This window comes from Podarcis muralis, chromosome 11 (genome assembly GCF_964188315.1).
Source record: "Podarcis muralis chromosome 11, rPodMur119.hap1.1, whole genome shotgun sequence".
In the NCBI taxonomy this organism is placed as follows: Eukaryota; Metazoa; Chordata; class Lepidosauria; order Squamata; family Lacertidae; genus Podarcis; species Podarcis muralis.
Window position 1 is genome coordinate 41,814,313 of NC_135665.1, and position 19,530 is coordinate 41,833,842.

Genomic DNA, 19,530 nt, shown 5'->3' on the forward strand with positions numbered 1-19,530 from the left:
CAAATAAGCCCATGGAACTCCTTCATATACCTATGCTAATCATTTGCAATGTGATACGAATGACCTAAAAGAGAGAAGGAAAAACAACTTTTCCAGTTTACAAAAGCTTTGTTGCCTGTTTGTTTGAAGGAGGTTCTTACTCACCAATGGCAACTATGCAGGTGACAATTTGCAAACCTACCCAAGCACACCTGAGCACTTGGTCCTGCTTTCAGCGTTTGAAGTTTGAAAAAGATAGGAGAAAATCTAGAGAGGAATGTCATAAAATTTCTCTTTTGATACTAATCTTATAATTATTTTGCCTATGTACAACAGATTGCACATGGTAGTGTGCACCTTTCTAAATGTATCGCTCTACCTTACTAAATGAATAAACTCTGCCATTCAGTTTCTATTACAGAATAATTGTTATAGTTTGCATACAAAAAAACAATGTTAGCAATTTATTTCCCTTTCCTATTTCAGGTACTGACTGATCACACCCAGCCTTTAGATGACACAGCACATAAAGGCAACACCCTATTAATCGCCTATTCACAACATACACAGTTCTCTCATTCCTTCAGTGCTTCCCCACACATCTTGGAACCTACTTTTCTTTTCCCAGTTTCAATTCCATTTTCTGCCTCTCTCTATCTCAACAGCATCCATTTGAGTATATATTTGAACAAAATGGCTTGTGCTCTTCTGTACTAAAGTGGAACTAATTAATGCAGCTTCTTCAACTGCTCAAATCAATTCTAGCCAGAGATGAAGTTATCTTCTGCCAATTAACAGAATGATAGAATTTAGCACACCATGCTTAAACAGTGGGGAGCATCTCTTTCCTGACAGTGACCTGGTTTGGGATACAAAAAAGCATGGAAGGGACAGAAAAAGGATTTAAGACACATGCTTTAAGATTAAAATGACAACTTTCTTATATTATAATTATTTCTGCCATGAGAGAAGCAACGCATCCAAAAAGATGTGATGTGTTCCTGAATACCATAGCTATAAAGCTAAATTTGCCTACCTGGAAGCAAGGGTAAGAATATGTGCAAAAGAAATGGATCCAAGAAAATACCCAGTTATTGCTTCTGGCAGAGGAGAGGAGAGGTGGAGGCATACACAATCCAATAGGACATTGAGATAACCTGTGTATGCTAAACTCTCACACAAACTTTTCTTCCTCTTTTGTAAAATTTCATCTGATGCCCAAGATACCATTCAAAATGCTTGTAAAACTCTGTTGAGCTCAAAATGCAGTTTGAGAATCTGAGAATGAACAGCTGGTTAAAGACATCCAGAGAAAAATACCATGCATGTGGCAGCAACTTTCCAAATACCAGAACTGTTTTTGGAACTCAATATACTTTTAAGAATGGTGTGGGGATTTGATGGGAACCACTTCTGGTTAAGAATTGGGGGAGCAGAGGCGGAGGGGGGTAAGGGTATGGACACAACCCTAAGAACAAACTTACACCTGTAGGGACAGAAAAATTAAGAATGAACCAGAACCTTAAAAACTAACCAAGAATGGTGTTGTCTAACATTCTGACTATACATACTTCTTGACCTAATGGAATTTCACAGAACTATGGTCGCAATCTAGCACTTGTTGCATACAAGTCTTGCACAACAGGCAGTTGTTCTGGATTGTGATGCACATTCCCACAATCATAAAAATATACAAGTAGCCAGTTCAACTGGAACAAGAGCCTATATGAATAAAAATGGATACCTGCATCCATGTTGGTTGTTCACATGTAAGCTTGCTTCTGCACACAACTTTCCTTGGCTGGATTACAGGAATTATGTCTGACCTTTCCCCTCTCCACTTTATCTTGTGAAAATTTTAAAACCTATGATGTATTGGTCAGACTAGGAGGTAACCATAATGCTTTTCTGTTCCTGTTCAAATATGATGTGTCACAACCACGAAGACGGTAGATTCCCCAAAGTATGTTTCTTCATAACATGAAGAAACTGCCCACCTCCCAAGGTTAAGCCTTCTGCAGTTCTATGGCTACTATACAATACTCACAGAACTGAACTCACAGAATTCAGGAACTGACAAATGTTTGAAAATAAATGAATATGTTAACTAATAACAATCTGTGAGAGGATATATCTCTGTTACCTGCTGATATAGACTGCCCTAGCTCTAAAGGGCTTTTTGTTCTAAATTCACATATATATATTCTTTTTATAAGAATGTGATAAACAATCAGTTAGGGCCACATTAAGCTTGCCAAACATATGAATGATTCCATTTCAAATACTAGTGAGCAGGAGTCAAATTAATCTCCTGAGAAAAGCTTCGACATCAGCTACATCTTAGGATGTTTGTTATTTGAAATATTATTTATATAATTAAAAGCAATTAGGAAAATGATTATGAATCCACTTGATACAGTAGCTATGTAAGTAACAGATTCTTCAGAAGAACAAAATAAATTCAGGTCCCCATGTTACAGTATATGAAGCATATTGCTACAGTGGTACCTCGGGTTACAAACGCTTCAGGTTAGAAATGCTTCAGGTTACAAACTCCGCTAACCCAGAAGTAGTTGCTCCGGGTTGCGAACTTTGCCCCAAGATGAGAATGGAAAATGTGCGGCAACAGGAGGCCCCATTAGTGAAAGCGCGCCCCAGGTTAAGAACGGTTTCAGGTTAAGAACAGACCTCCAGAATGAATTAGGTTTGTAACCCGAGGTACCACGGTTTCCCAATAAGCAAAAATAAATCTTCTGTAGCTAGACTGGACAAAACCAGAAAGTATTCTACCTAGACTAACGCAACAAAAAATAAAGCAGTGTGTGTCCTCAGCATGTTGATGGTATCTCACTTTCAACCTTCAAACAATATCCCTCAACGGTTCCAACAGATGAGGGCATTAAGATGTACCTTGTGACACAGAGAGATTAATTCCTTGGGATCTGATAAACCATCCCCCAACCTGATAATTCAGAAATTCAAAAAAGAGCAATCTAGGAGATCACTCGCATCAACTTCCATGGGCAGCCCTACAAAATAGAAAGATACCATGCCAAAGGCCACCAAGAGGCACAGAACAAAGGGACATTTCCTACGTCAATCCCTACATTGTCTATTTCAAAAGCAGTCTTGGTCACTTAACTGTCCTGGCTATCTTAACTGTCCTGGCTATCTGGCACCTTGTACTAGTTTTCATCACTTATGGAATCCATATGCAATTTGATACAAAATTAAGTTTCTATTAATAAACTTGACCAATGCATCAGCATCCTAGTCAACTAGCTCTACCAACTGTCACATTGGCAATGCAGTTATGAAATCACAAGTAGAGAAGAGTCAATGGCAAAAGACTTGCAGAATTGTTACCCTCAGTAATATGCTACCCTCAGTAGTAGCAATGCATGCAACAAATAGGACAGGGTAGACTAACACCATTCCCAATACTTCTTTCCAGAAACACAGTTGCAACTGCATGAAGGAGTGACAACCGTTGAAGAAAAATCATGCTTTCCACCTTGAGATGGTTAGTATACACTGACCAGGTTTGTATGTAACATGAAGACAAACTATAGTCTGGCACAAACAAGCGGGTTCCTAGAGCAGCGCCAAATTATGGTTTAACCCTTGGTGGCATGACAGCAACAGGACTGGGGGAGGAGCACAGAGGTCATGAGCTTCACAACAAGAATTCACACATTTCCTTATTTGCACTAAGCCATGGTTTGATTTAGTGGCATGTACAAACAGAGAGTTCAGATTCCCACTCACCCAAGAACCTCGCTGTGTCATCTTGGCCTACTTGGTTTTTTTCCAACCAAACCTACACCCTAAGGTTGCAAAAATGTAAAGTTGACCCTTAGAGGAAAGGCAAGACAAAAATGTGATTTTTAAAAAGTAAACAAGAGCCTCAAATAAGCTCTCACCCAGATAGCTCAACTGGAATCACAGCTATTCTACAGTTCCATAAAGATGCATAAATTGGACAGTTCCTTGTAAAAAAGTGAATACAGGTGACAACCATTTTAAGCATGTGTCCAATTGATGTGCGATCACTTACGCACAGGTCCTTTTGGACGCAGAAGAGGGCAAAATGGGGGCATAACAGGGCAGGGCAAACTTATGCACACTCCGTGACACACACAGGGGCTGGGAATGAAACCCTTGTGCGAAATGGTCACTGCCTGTATTCATTTAAGTGAGATTACATATATGATTTAGTGTCTTATAGTAAGGGCATTCAGTTCATGGCTATCAACAAAGTTGACAAGGGTTTTTTCAAGTCAAGATATCAAAATACTACACAAAGATGCACGAGAAAAGGAGCAATGCAGTCTGCTCAGTGTTACATTATTGGTACAGATAGATTATATCACCTTTAAATTGTTCTCCTCATTTTAAAGAGCTTCAACTATTTTTTAAAAATTATATGCCACAATTTTATATTTTAAAAAAACACACCATTTACCAACAATTGCATTGCAATAAAAACCACATAAAAATTAAAACAGATCCCCAGTCGACTATTACAGAAAATGTTTTTCTTAATTGTCTGCATAAGCTTGGTGACAAAGAGAAGTTTTCAGCAAACATTTGATGGTTAATATAGAAGGTGCCTCTTGAAAGTCTTCTGGAAGAAATTCTACAGGGGTGGGTTTGGTTTTGTGCTGCTGTCAAATGAAGCTCCCCAACTTGGTGGACAACCAGCAACACTGCTACAGATTACTGTTATAGACACAGGTGAAGACATTCCTATTATCCTGGGCTTTAAAGATCTGATGAAGTTTTAATACCTGATTCTGGTACTATTTTCTGGTACTGTGGGTAGGAATAAATGGAAACTTCTGCAAATGAAAGCAAGCAAGTACTGGAGTGTCCCTAAGGATCTGTATTTGGACAGGTGTTATTTAATTAGTTCATAAATCATCTAGAGCTGAGGTAGACAGTGAAATAGTCAGGTCTGTAGATGACATCAATTTATTCAGGAAGGTAAAAACTCAAGTAGACAGCATGGAGATCCAAGAGGAACTCTCCAAGTTGGTAAACAGAATGGGCAATAAAATGGCAAATGAGCGTATTCTATGTAAAGTATGTATAAAATGATGCACATTGGAGTAGTAAACTGCTGAGGTATAACTAATCAGATCTTGAAGTTATGGATAGTTTAATCAAAACAATGGCCCATGATATGGTACCTATGAGAAGGCAAATCCCATGTTTGGGATTGAAAATAAAATAGACCAGTATGACAATATTCTTATCCCTTTCCACAACTGGAGCACCATTAACATCAGGACAGTGCACAATAATCAATGGTGTAAACAGCAGGTGCCTGAAAAAAAAGTACCAATGAAGCTTAGTAGGAATGGGCAAGGAGTTCCACATCCTAGACACAGACATAAGATGTAACTGTGGATTTTTGGTTCCCTCGTCTGAAGAAGGACATTGTAGCATTGGGAAAGTTGCAAGGAAAAGCAACCAAAATTATCAGGAAACTGAAGCAACTTCCCTACAAAGAGAGGACTTACAAGGAAATGGGTAACACATTTGAGGGATTTTCGTTTACAGGAAAAAAAGATGCCTAGGGAAGGGAAGAGAACATAATAGATTCTTCTCCCTCTCAAGTAAGTCTGGAATTCAGGGTCACCCAATATAACTGAATGGCAGGGGATTCAGAACAGACAAAACTGCCACAAGATATGGTCATGTTCACTAGCTAATATGGCTTTAAAGGGGGATTAAATTCACAGAGATATATCCATTGCTCCTAGCTATATGGAACCTCCAGGTTCAGACACAGTGTGCATCTGAATGCCAGTTGTTAGAGGAGGCAGTAAGAGAGTGCTATTCCCTTGATGACCTATAAGCAAGATTCCCAGAGTCTTCTGGTTGGTAACTCTCAGAAACAGGATGCAGGACTAGATGGACTTTTCATCTGATCTAGCACAGCTTTTTAACTATTTAAGCACTAGATTGAGTATTTCAGATATATGAGACCAAGGAAAAAACAGATTTCAAACCATTTCCAAATGGATTTTTCACCAAAGTTAAATAAGATACTATATAATAACACAAACGGCATTGCAAAGCCTTCAAGCAAACTAATTAGTGAAAGGTAGGCATGCTACCCGTTATATTCAAAAATGATTCAGTCTGAATCCTAAATATTTAACAAGTCTATTTTTGTCTATACTCCAGTAAAAAGGTTGCAAAAAACCCAGAATATTTCCTTATAATCTGGTCTATTCTTCCTGCAATTCCCTACCTTCACATTTTGTTATCCTTATCTCTCCTACATGAGCAGTTCTTTTCCATTCTTCCTGTTGACACTCCACATATTTGTAGGAATGCATGTTTCCCACTGAGCTTTTTTAATGTGAGGAGACCTCCAAGGTCCCCCAAATAGCTTCTAACCCCGTCACCCCCCCCCCCCCGCCAAATGCTTACTTCATTGTGCTGGTTCACCAACATTCACAGCCTCATGAACTGCAGCACTGGCAAGATTTTGTGTATGAAAATAGTTCCTCTTTCTAGCAACAGTGATGCCTCACCTCACAGCCAATGAGATTTGGCTATAAGCCAACTTCACCAAAAGTGAACAAAACTAGTTTAGAGTGAAGGCAATCTTCTGAAGAATCACAAAGACACCCAAACTGCAGGTTATCAAGGCTGCAAACAAGCTCACAAAAATTGCTCCTATGACTTCTTCAATGCCCAATTCAGGGGTTGCAACGTGACTTAAAGTGTCAGAGAGATGTGTCTTCTTTCTACAGCATCTCCCATAAAAGGAAAATATGGAAAATGTACATGACTGAAAGATTACCAGAAATGGAGGCACACTTCTCACTGTGCAAGACACTGACAATATCTGTGAAATATCCTTATCCCCACCCTGCTAAGATGTAAATCTTTTGACTTGTTCCTCTTACACTTTTGCTCCTCACCTCAAGCTACACAATCCATGATTATTTATTATAACCACAAAGCCTGTTCTAGTTTTACTTTATAATATTACACATTGTATGATTCAGACACCAAAGACATGAAGTAAAAAAAACTAGTCTAAAGCTTGAGTCATAATATTGCACTTCAATCTAATTGCATTAATTACATATCTGCATGGTGATCTATTCCTTCCATTGCTCATTAAATGTAAAATCTATGCCCCAAACACTAAGCTGTAGAACAGCAGCAAACAGAAAGTCTAAGTGCAGCATTACAAATAAAACTTTAGTGGTTAGTTAGCACTTAAGTTTGCTATTTGCGGGTGGCGCTGTGGTATAAACCACTGAGCCTAGGACTTGCCGATCAGAAAGTTGGTGGTTCGAATCCCCGTGACGGGGTGAGCTCCCGTTGCTCGGTCCCTACTCCTGCCAACCTAGCAGTTCAAAAGCATGTCAAAGTGCAAGTAGATAAATAAGTACCGCTCTGGTGGGAAGATAAACAGCGTTTCCGTGCGCTGCTCTGGTTCACCAGAAGCGGCTTAGTCATGCTGACCACATGATCTGGAAATTGTACGCCGGCTCCCTCGGCCAATAAAGCGAGATGAGTGCCACAACCCCAGAGTCGTTCACGACTGGACCTAATGGTCAGGGGTCCCTTTACCTTTAAGTTTGCTACTATTCATAACTTAACTTCCCAAATTCCTTTTCTGTGCCCCCGCTCCCTGTCCAGCCTCAATTTCTAGAGAACATTTGTTGTTGTTTAGTCGTTTAGTCGTGTCCGACTCTTCGTGACCCCATGGACCAGAGCACGCCAGGCACTCCTGTCTTCCACTGCCTCCTGCAGTTTGGTCAAACTCATATTAGTAGCTTCGAGAACACTGTCCAACCATCTCGTCCTCTGTCGTCCCCTTCTCCTTGTGCCCTCAATCTAGGGCACATAGGACAGCACTAATATTGCCCTACACTTGGCTGTATCAGACTGCAGGTTGGAGTCCCCCTTCTAGAATGAAAGCTCATGAACTAAAGCTGGAAAAGTGAACAGTACCATTCAAGCCTTAGAACTTGTTTCTTCCTTTGAGCTTAAGAGTATTGTGGAAACAAGGTGTAGGGTTCTTACTTTCTCCCTTTCAAGAATGGAAAGTTAAACAGCACGGGAGGCAATATTCTATCCTTAAAAAGCTAATAGCCACATGCCAACTCATCTAATTGCTCTGGGGCAATGCTTACTCATCATATAAATGTATGAAATGGCCTAATGCTAAACCGAGTCAGAGCACAGGTCAATCTTGCCAGTATTATGTACAAGGATTAGCAGAGGCTCTTCAGAGTCTCAGGTAGGGAGGCCCTGCTACTAGAGGCCCATGTAGCTGAAGATGAGGGAGCTGAACCTTGAATTAGCTTCTTCAGGTGGCTAGGTCTCAGAAGTGCATTACCGTAATTCATGTGCAAATCTTTTCATGACTTGATAAATTGGAGAATTACAGTACGGTCCTTTACCGGACTACTACAAAGTAAACTCCACTGAGTGCAATAGGACATACTCCCAGGTAAATGGCATAGGATTGCAGTCTAATTTTAACAAATTTTCAATACCTCAGTTCTCTTCTACCCGCTGCAGCTGCCAGTCTAAACACACCTCCCAAGAAGTAAGCACTACTGAACTAAATGGGCTAAACGTCCGTTCCACCACACACACACCCAAAGATAATGTTGATGCAGTTCTAGCAGCTTTTATATTATCAGGCATTTCGACAAAGTATAAAAGTTTTTTTTTTTTCTTAAGTACAAGGCTTAACTTTCAAAATGCGAGTGGACATAAAAAATGGAAGTAATGGGGTCTTAATGTCAACAAATAAACCACAGTGTGCATTCTATCCGTTTTCAGCATATATCAACAGAGCATCTATGCAGATGTCCCGTTTTCATTGAAGTTAATAGAACTCATCATAGTCACAGCTACCTTGTCCCATTAAATTAAATATTCCTCTTCATGTATGAAGTTTTCTTGCTTGTCTATAAATCCAGACCGTGGCATGTTTGCTGGTGATTTTTCTTGCTGCTAATTACCTAGCACTGCACAGCAGCAGGAAACAATGGGGTGTTACACATAAGGCACTAACAAACAAAGCTGCTCTGGATGACTAAGGTAGTAGCTGGCTAACCAGGAAGTAGAAGACAAGAATACTGAAGTTCATGGCACAGTGGAAGTTAGGTCATATTACACCACACAGTTGCAAATAGAAAAGAATTATTTTGTCACTGACTTCCCTCTGCCCCTCAGACAGCCTTGCCTTCCAAGGAGTACAGGAGCAGATAAAGCTGACAGATCAACCCAGAATTGAAGCTAAGTATTGTAACTGGGTGCACAGAAAGGCCTGCCATGCACTTGAGAATCATGGACACCAGCATGCCAATGTAGGCGGGGCCTCTTTCAATACTGGTGGGAATAGACTGCATGGCCAATCATTATCTGAGGCAGACTAACTTTATTCCTTCAGTTCTGAAATTACATATTTAACCACAATCTAAAATACTGGTCTTGCCACTTGTCTTCCAGGAACTTAAAAGATTGGGATAAATTACTGATTATCTTTTTCATAAAAGTAATGTGAGTTGCTGTCTTGGCAGCCTGATCAGCAAATTATTTTGCTAATTAATGCCCACGTGTCCAGGTATCCAACTGAAGTTGAGGAATCCCCAAGTCAAGAGATGGAGGAGGACAGGAAACAAACCCTATGTCATTTTTGCTCCTGGCTTTCTCCCTCCCTCAGGACAAACTAGATATTACACCCAGATATATGCCGCATTACCATGACCTCTTTCGAAACAGAGAGTAATCAAAACTGTGGCTTTGTTGGTGCTTAACCCTTTCCCTGTTCATCATTTATTTATTTATTCCAAATTCTCTTTTATTTTTCCCGTCAGAGTTTCAAATATACGCAAACATTCAAGTGGAACACTGGAAGAAACAGAAAACCAGTTGTAGGAGCAATTTGGAATCAGGAAATAGGGGGTTGTGTATTCCTGTGCTCATGATTCCAAGCAACGCTCTGTAAGTAGCTTTGCCTGTGAAAAAGAACCATGAGATAACATAACACATTTTAAGCTGTAGAGAAGGTAACACCAAGCGGAAGTAAAAAGTGCAGAGAAAACATAAGTGTTCAACCCAGCATGCCACATTCATTTGTATGTTGGCCAGAGCTGCCTAGATCACTTGTGCTGATGCTAGTTCACCCAACAGAAAATGGCCTCTAGAGAGTAGCGGTCACAGATCTGGTGAGAAAGATACATTTCTCTTTGTGAAGAGGAGAAAATTGGTCTCCCATACAGTATAATGTTTCAATTAGGGATCGCTGAGCTTTGCTTGCTATAATACTACTGTCTGAAATCACTGTTTCAGAAATCCACCTAAGAGAAGCAATTCCTATCAGCATGGAGTTGCAAAGGCACAGAAACCATCCTCTGGTGCCACCTGTTGAGAGTTGCTGCTTGCACTGCACCCTAAACTAACTGTAAGGGCGTAAGACTTCCTTTGGAAGAAAGTAGGACATTTTAGACTAAAATCGATTTGTGTACTGCTTCCCACATTGTTAACCTCTTGTTGATCCACTGTTGTTAGTTACAGGACACCATTTCTTGCACATACCTTAGGAGTGGGTGTGCCTTGTGGGAGGGCTGCTACTCAGCCATTCAATTGGGAGTCCCAGGTTTCTTGGCTTGGGGCTTCAGCAAAAATTTTATATAAATAGAATATCCCCTAGACTCTTCCCCCAGCCAAGTGCTGAGCCAAGGGTTACACACACATCTGCATGTAACATATTGTTTGACCAAACTTTCCTTCTGTCTTGTCCGTACACCAGACGATGGGAAACAACAAGTGATTGCTCTGTATTCCCTAAGGTACAAAATGCTCTTTCAGCGGCTTCCAGGAGGTGGTGGGAAACACTTGCCTACCCACCCACTTCAGTTGAAAATGAATGGCAAACTGCATATTTATAATGAAACAAGCAGTGTTTAGAAACATACGTGATCACATGTAGGCATCAAGAGAAACTGGCCAGTGGAACATCTCTTCCCACATGCAAGTGCCTGAATATTATACAGAAATTCTTTCAGAACCACTCCTCATAGTCTTATCACCTTCATATTAGATGGGTGCTAACTGGAGAGAAGAGCTTTACAGTTGTGGTGTTGTGTCCACAAGTAGAATTGTCCTCCTCAAGAAGGTTCACTTAGCACCAAACATGATGCTCTTTTGACACCTGGTAAAATACATTCCAATATGCCTAGGCCTTCAGGTATGTCACTTAAGATGGGGTTAACAGACTGATTTTATACTGTTATGTTTTTCATTTTTGTACTAACTTAATTTTATGTGTTGTTTTTCTTTAACAGTATTTTACTTGGAATTGCTAGCCACCCTGACAATTTCATGAACTGAAGGGCAGCATACAAATCATTTAAAGAAATAAATGCTTGTGTTGCTTCTGTCTTGCCCACAGTGGAAAGTTACAGCAACTGCAAGGGACAGAATATATATATATATTCCAATGTGTCTCCGGTAAATACCCCATCCATTCATCTATATATGACATGGATAGCTCAGTTGGTTACAGCATGGTATCCAGGTCCCTGTATTAGATCCCTGTACAGAACAGCTGCATGTTCCTACATTGCAGGGGGTTGAACTAGATGGTCCTCAGTATCCCTTCCATCCCTACAAAACTGGAGTAACAATTGCTGGGATAATTTTAAATAGTCAACTTTCATATCACCTATACCCTATGCAGCTTTGTATGTTGGTCAGTCCTCCTTTTTTTTTTAAACAAAAGATATACAAGAACTACAACAAAAACTGTTTTAAATTTGTAAATATTTTATAAACTGGAAGTACTGTGATTCTACAAACTGCAGACTATAACCAAGTCTTAAATTTTATAATTGTATTAATAAAAATGCCGGAAAATTTTCAAGTCACAGTTCTGACAGCAACATACCTTTGTTTCCCTCTCTAAAGCAATTAAGCTACCCAACATTCCTGCAATTTTATACTAAACTTACTTGGACCCATGGAACCTCACTTGTACTTGCAGAAATCCACAAAAAACCATCCTGCCAGGAGTCTCTCCTTAAAATTAAAAGGACTAGATCCAAGGCTATTTGCAGGTGGTCTTATTTGAGTATGGCAGTTTTAAAAACCAGGGAGAAAAGAGCTCCCTGTTTATTTTTTAAAAAGTGAAAGATACAGTGGAAACATCAAAACAAATTTATGTGGTTACCAATTTTCACACAAACAGAATCCCAATGCTTTTTCATTTAACTGACAGAAATATCACCCCTTGGGATTTTAGATATTAAGTATCTCATTGTTTTGGAAACACTCAATTCGTCTAAAGAACCACTGAATTGTTTTCAAGGCCTTATAGTTATTTTCTTCCAACAGCAGTCATTCTGTCAAACCACTTTTGAAACAGACTTTTAGAAACACTTGGTGATGGCAGGTGACTAACCAAACCAAATTAATTGCTAAATGTAAACCAGAAAACTACATTTTAAGCCTTCCACAACATAGCACATTCCTGGCATTTTAGACTACAACTCCCATCAGTCCCGGCCAGCAGACTGAGGTTAATGGGAGCTGTAGTCCAAATATCTGAAAGGCACATACATTAAGGAAGGCTGGAATATCAAAGCATCTCTCCAAGTAGGAAAATGGCATCCAGGGCCTCCCACCTTCCTCCACCACTGCCTGAAGCAAGCAATGCCAGAGTTTTACTTCTTAGAATCATGAGAATGGGTTTGTGGATCAGAAGTACAGAATGCCTCCATTCCAATGCAGAAAATATTTCTACTCAGTTAGACTACTATTCTACCCTGTCTGCTTCATTCACCCACCTGTCTCAACTGTGGCAAGGAGGAAAACCCAAACCCCCCCCCCCATTGGGTCACTCTGAAGCTGGAATAAGAATTTTTATCCTTTCTTAAATTACACAGTTGAATAATGAGTAGCCTCATCCCTCACACACCCTCTCACACTTAATTCCATTATATGAGTATGTGTAGCTGTAACGCTGCAATAAAAACACAGTCCTCAGAGTGCAATTAGAAGAGTTGAAAGGAAAAGCAGTTAAAAATACTATGTGCTTCTTCTCCCTTTTAGTACATCAGCATTAAATACCTCTGCTACGACATAAACACCTGATGTCCTCCCTCCTCTCCCCAATTATTTAGCATTGTTGGAAGAATCCCAAGCTGACCCCACCCCAGCATCAACCAGGCCAGCTAGCAACAGACGACATCACCCCCATCCATTGAGCAACAGAGATGGGCCCATCGATTCACTCTGCTTGCAGCCTTCCAATACGCTGTAGTCATACTATCCAAGGGTAATCGCTCCCAAGCTTCACCCGCCCACGAACTTCATCTGCATCTATAGAAAGCATCGCACATGCTGCTGCCAGGAAATACAGGGCAAAAAAGGGAAACACTGAATCAACACAGGAACCTTATTCTTTGTGAGGGAGGGGGGAGGGGGGCAATACAAACATCCGGGTGTCAAAAGGCTGTGTGTGATTCTATTTCATTTAACACACTATGGTAAGATTTTTGTCGAATAATTGGCGATGGGCGGGGGGGGGGTGAGAGGTAAAGCTCCCTTGGCGTCACTGCATCCGGCCGTTTGATGTAAAGCTCATACCGATCTGTGTGCTTCTAAAGCACGCTCCTGTTGGGGAGATGACAGGTTTGCTCAGTGCATTTGTGGAGGGGAAGGTGGGGGGGGGGGACCCACTCTCCTCCTCTTCCAAGCGATCGAGCAAACCACTCCAAAGCCTCACCTTTCCTATGCTACTACACATACCAAGCAGCTGTCCCACCTCACCATCGCGGGCGCCGATCCCCCCCCCCATACACACACCCCGACCCCCTTCCTGCACCACCACACACGCATTGTGGGGCGGGGGTCACGCCCTTCCCTACCAGCTCCCCATCCGTTCCCCTGTCACTCCCTCAACCTTTCGAGACTGACCCCTCCGCCCCATGGCTTCCCCCCCGTGCCTCCTGTCACACACACACACACACACACACACCATATGTGTGCATTTATAAACATACACGTTTACACACACCCTTTTCATTCCTCCTCCTCCTCCTCCTCGCCCGCCCTTCCCCACAGCACTGCAGCAGCCTCACGCCCCGAGTCCCTCACAAGCCCACTCCCTCCCCACCGCTGCCACCATCACAGGAGGCGACACAAAAAGCGCCTTAGCGACAGCGGGCGACGCCACAGGCCCACGGCCGCCGCCGCCGCCCCACACGCGCAACCCTCCGCACGCCCCGGCGGAGGGGCGGCTCGTGTCCTCCGCGGGCCCCGCGCGCATAAAGGGCCCCGGCCCCTCCCCCCTCCCGAAGGAGAAGGGCGGCAGCCAGGCGGCAGGAGGAAGCAGGCTGCCGGCGCTCCCTCCCTCCCTCCTTTCCCATTGCATCCATCCCTCCATCCATCCCTTTCCTTCCCTCCTCCCGGCTCACCATCGCTGCGCTTGATCTCCACATAGATCCCTATCTGGATCTTGCCGAAGTTGGCCGTTGCCATCGCGTCATAGAGTGACGGTAGCGGGGGGGGGGGAGGGGAAGGGAGAGATGAGAAGAGACTGTTCGGGGCCCCGCCGGGCGCGAGAGAAGGAGAAGGGGCGCCCGCGACGGCAGCGGCAGTTTCTACGGGGAAGGGGGAGGGGGGGAAAGGGAGGTGGTGGAGGAGGAGGAGAAAAAGGCGCCGGCCGGATACAACAGTCGCCGGGAGCCGCTGCGGCTGCGCACACAATGGAGGCGTCACGGCAGGACCGGCTTGAAGGGGCGGGAGGAGGCGGGGCGGACGCTGGAGTAGCGGCGGAGGCGGCGAGTTGCCCGAGTTTGGCGTGAGGAGACGTCGGGGGCCGCCGCCGCTCGGCGCTCCTTTCGTTCTCGTCTGGGGCGCCCGCGGCCGAGAGGCTCCCCGGCTCTGCCGCCCGCTCCCCTTTCGCTCCCTCACAGGAGCCACGCTGGGCGACCTAACGTTTCAGACGTGCACAGCTGCTGCCTTCGCCCTTTCCAAGCCCGCCCTACTCCGCCCAACTTCCGTGTGGTGTTAGGTACCGACTACTACTAGCACGACTGGACCTAATGATCAGGGGTCCCTTTACCTTTTACTACTAGCCCCATTTGGCGAGGAGGGGGTGCGCGGTTTGCCTGAGGCGGGCGAGTGAATCTCTTGAACCGCGAGGTGAAATTTGAACTCAGGTTCAACGCTCAGCTCCTTGCGCAGGATACTGCCTTGAGTCTAAAAGGGGGCACAAAAGTGCCCTTTGAGTTATAAGGTGAGTAGCAAAGAAAGCATGCAGGGTCTGACATTGCAAGCCTCAAAGTTATGGTAGTTTATAAAACTGACACCTGCCAAGCCATATATATACTTGGCATATCAGCTGCCTGCCCCTGAGGCAAGCGTATCGGCAAGGCATCTACGGCAATGGCTTGCCTCTCCAAAAGGGTAGGGGAGAATGCAATGCAAAGGTCCAATACCAAGATGAAGGTCTAGCAGGCTTGTGTGTTGAGCATGCTCTTTTTGGAAGTGAGTCATGGGCAACTTAAGATCATCAGGAACATGACCTCAACACCTTCCACATGTGCCACATCAGGAAGGTTTTGGGCATCACATGGCAGGACAGAGTTTCAAGCAGAAATGCGCTCTCCCAAGCCCACATTCACAGCATGTTCGTACTCCTTTCTCAGCGATGTCTACGCTGGCTTGGTCATGTCCACAGAATGGAAGATGGCAAGATCCCCAGAGAGCTGGCTTCAAGCACTAGGCCAAATGGCAGACCAACTCTGGTTAAGAGCTCTGCAAATGTAACATGAAGGTTGGCAATGTGGAAATCCCTTGTATATAAATGCAGCACTTGGAGACAGTCAGGTCATGTAATCACAGCAGTGACCAGAGCAGAAATGCCTGCTGGGAGCAGCACAGAAAGAAGAAACACCATGGTACACCTCCATCAGCGCAACTGGACGCCTTCATCTGCCCCAACTGCAATAAAACATGACTCTCTTGTATCTGTCTCTAGCCACAGCAGGTGCTGTAACTCTCTTTACCCCTCCATTGTCTCCCAACACAGATGGATGACAACCAAAATAAAGGTTTATGGATGTGCCAGATTCAAAATTGATCCGATAATAATTTATACAGGTACAGAAAGTTAAATAGTGCTTAAAATGGACACCTTGACCCTTTTTACTCCCAGTTTTGATACAGGCATCTCATACATCTCTTTCCCATTTTGATAAACTGCTGGTGTACAGTATTTTATTCAGGTTTGCAGAAGAAGGCATGCTTTCATTAGTTTGTGGAAGTTCTGGGCAGTGGTTCAAAAATTTAAGATTTTCCTGCCCTATTGAAGCCTATGCTGGCAACTCCCAGCAAAAACTATGGTGTACGTGTAGTTTAAATTTTGAATTGAGAATTTTGCCACTTCTACGACATTTGCAGAAAGAACAACCTAAGGATTCTATGTGCAGTGCCTGTTTCTTTTGTTATAGAGCATGGCATTATGGTGTAAAGATTAGAACAGGGATTGCCAATGTTTTTGGGCCCTGATGCACGTTTAGAAACCCAGAAAACTCATGGGCACTACCTGCAATCACATACACACAGTTCAACTTTTTTTTCAACTTTCAAAACTGAAATGCCATGCATAAAAAAAATATTGTTAGGCCCAACTTTGTGCAGGTTCATGCTATAGCACTGTGAAATGCACTTGAATCTGCTGCATTTAACCACAAGTTGCAGTTCACTGCAGGGTTTGTTAATGGAAGTGCATTTATAACAACTAAAATACATTTTAAAAAATAGTAATTATCAAGCAACTACTTTCATATTTTATAGAACTTGAATATTTTAATATAATTTCCTTTGAAACCGCAAAGAATCACAATGATGTTGTTTTAAAAAACGTAGCAGTTTAAGACATCTCATGTTGAATCAAGTTCTTAAAGCTAGGATGTTGGAAGCTAAGTGATATCTTAACAGTCCTGCCCCATAATCGCTAATGATGTGCAGTATTACAAATTGTGCTTACAACTTACAGTTAATGCGCCCACACTTTCCCTTGCTCTTTCAGGCCCAAATTCAAATAAGGAAGATGAAGCACCTATGTTGCCCTCATCCTGCTTTGCCTTATGAAGCACCTGAGCCTCATTAGATAAATCAATCTGTGAGCTGATTTGTGACTATTTGTTGCCTAGCCCTAGACAGTAGCTGGCAGGGTGGTTTAAACAGTGGGAAGGGGTCTTCTAGCATTGTTGACTATCCTTATGATGATTCACCATATAGGAGGTTGTGTTTGGCACTGAATGACATAAGAGTTCAAAATTTATGCTGAATTTGGAATTGCAACATGATGCATGAGAGAAAAATAATTGCAGCAGACATCGGGTTGCTTTGGAACCTGAGATGATTGGGAGCAGTGATATGGATGGGTAAAGCTTTACTTTGCTTCAAACTGCCCCCTACTAATGTCATTTCACAACAGAAAATATGTATGGGTCAAGATTTGTGAACTTAATAAGGTAACCTGATATTCTATGTAAGTCCTCTGAGAACCTTTTAGAAGGGGAGATCTGTTGACCTATACATGCACTGAAATATAAATAATCAATCCACCCATTCCTCCTCAAAATCAGCACACTTATCACCTCTATACTGCCATGGTGCAGCTTTCTTGGTCCCTGTGGTCAATCAGCTGGATTGCTTACCAAACATGCTTTCATGTTTCATTACTGGTATTGTCGTCCAGTATAGCTACACATATCACACCCCAAGCAGCAATGGTACTACTCACATGTAATGCATCAGGCAAGACCCTACCCCACTGTTTAACCCAAGTGTGGGAAAACTTTGGCCTTCCAGATGTTGTTGAACTACAACTCCCATCATCCCTTGGCCATTGGCCATGTTTTCTGGAGCTTTGAAGTTGTAGTCCAGCAACATCTGGTGATCTAAAGATTCTTCACAACTGGCTTAGCCCATCCTGCCAGTTACTGACATAAGCAACAAGTGTTTATACTCCACCTTCTTTGGTGTAGTTCGAGGTATTTACCCCTTTTATCCTTAAAACAACTGAGAGGAAGAAATCATCCAGTGTCTCACCCAGTTATCCGGTGTGCTTTGTGCCCAAGCAGGAATTTTAATACAGCTCCAAATCCAACACAAACCAGTTTATCATAGTGGCTGTAAGCATGCTTTAACTACCCGACACATTCACAATTTGCTTCCTTTGTTGTGTTGGTGGAGTATAAACACCTGCTTGTGTTGGTGGAGTGTAAACACCTGTTTGACTAGGCTTGCAAAGTTTTATCTCCACAACTGCACAAAACAACACAGTAAGACCTTAATCCTGTGCCCTTTGTACAAAATCACTACATGTAATTCACAGTAACTGCCTTGGATTAACAACTTGCCTGATTCTGTACACATAAATAACATGGATTGGAGTTCCTACATAATGCATACTAATTGAAAGCATAGGGAGTATCCTCTGCTCACTCCTTTTTGACCTCCCTATTTTTTAGTGTGATATGGTTTTTAGAGAGTAACTAATTCTATCTAAATGATCCTGAATATGAACCTTTGTATTTCTTCACCTAATTCCTTCTGAAGATCAGAAGGATCTTCTGTCCCTGTACTGAATCTGGCCCCCCACTTTCCATCCCTAGAGGCAAGAAAAGGGTGTGAATGTGAAGCATCTTCAGCAGTGGGCCTTGACATCCATCAGGAGTCTGATCTGCCATACAGTGGTACCTCATGTTACGTACTGTCTCCTTTGCAAACACTTCGGGTTACGTGCTCCGCTAACCCGGAAGTAGGTCTCCTTGTTGCGAACTTTGCCCCGGGCTGCGAGCGGAAGTTGCAGTCCGGTGGCGCGCGCTCAGCGGGAAGCACCATTAGCCTCATGTTACGAGCTGTTTCCGGTTACGAATGGACCTCTGGAACCAATTAAGTTTGTAACCAGAGGTACCACTGTACTCCCTTGTCAAAACGAGCTGGTGACCTACCTAATAGTTTGCCTGTCTTTCCTCATGGATTCTTCAGTGTTTAGTTTTGATCTGGGTATTCCAGAGAACAAAGGCAATCAAAATGAATTTAGTGATCTATAATATGAAAAGTAAGGGAAGCACATGAAAGAGTACATCCCCTTAAGTCTGTTCCCATGAAATTTCTCCTGGGAATACTGGAGGAAGGTTTGAGAACACTGATTAATGTAGATTTAGGCCTGATACTCAGCCCTGCTGTGGCAGTTAGGCTGGTAGCTTTGCTTTATATAAGCATCTTCCTCCCACTTTTTAATTGGCTATTTAAAAGGTAACTCATACTTTTAAAAACAACTTGTATTTATTGAACACCCTACATCTTTTTTTCCTCCCAAGGTGAGTATGGATGGTGTATAAGATCAGAATTCAAGAGATTCTGCTTAAGGGTCAATACCCAGCTCTCTCCCCCTGAGCTTTCTATATACTCTTAAAAGCAGCCTCTGGAGGAGTATCAAGGTTGCAGCACTGCAGAAGAAGGACTTAACCTTATCCC

General features: G+C 42.7%; 2 protein-coding genes across 5 annotated transcripts in view; one reads left to right on the plus strand and one right to left on the minus strand.

The window, feature by feature from the left end:
* Window positions 1-14,724, minus strand: part of KIF2A (kinesin family member 2A) — a 46,715-nt gene extending 31,991 nt beyond the window's left edge. For 2 of the 4 annotated variants that reach the window (XM_028748256.2, XM_028748255.2), the window contains exon 1: window positions 14,448-14,721. In XM_028748256.2, the coding sequence (XP_028604089.1) occupies window positions 14,448-14,511 (64 nt within the window). In that variant the 5' untranslated portion in view covers window positions 14,512-14,721. Of the gene's footprint in view, window positions 1-14,447 lie in introns of all 4 variants that reach the window. The other 2 variants (XM_028748253.2, XM_028748254.2) reach the window with 2 other exon arrangements.
* The window catches only part of SMIM15 (small integral membrane protein 15), a 444,121-nt gene that overhangs the window by 30,883 nt on the left and 393,708 nt on the right, over window positions 1-19,530 (plus strand). The gene's annotated exons all lie outside the window — the stretch shown is intronic.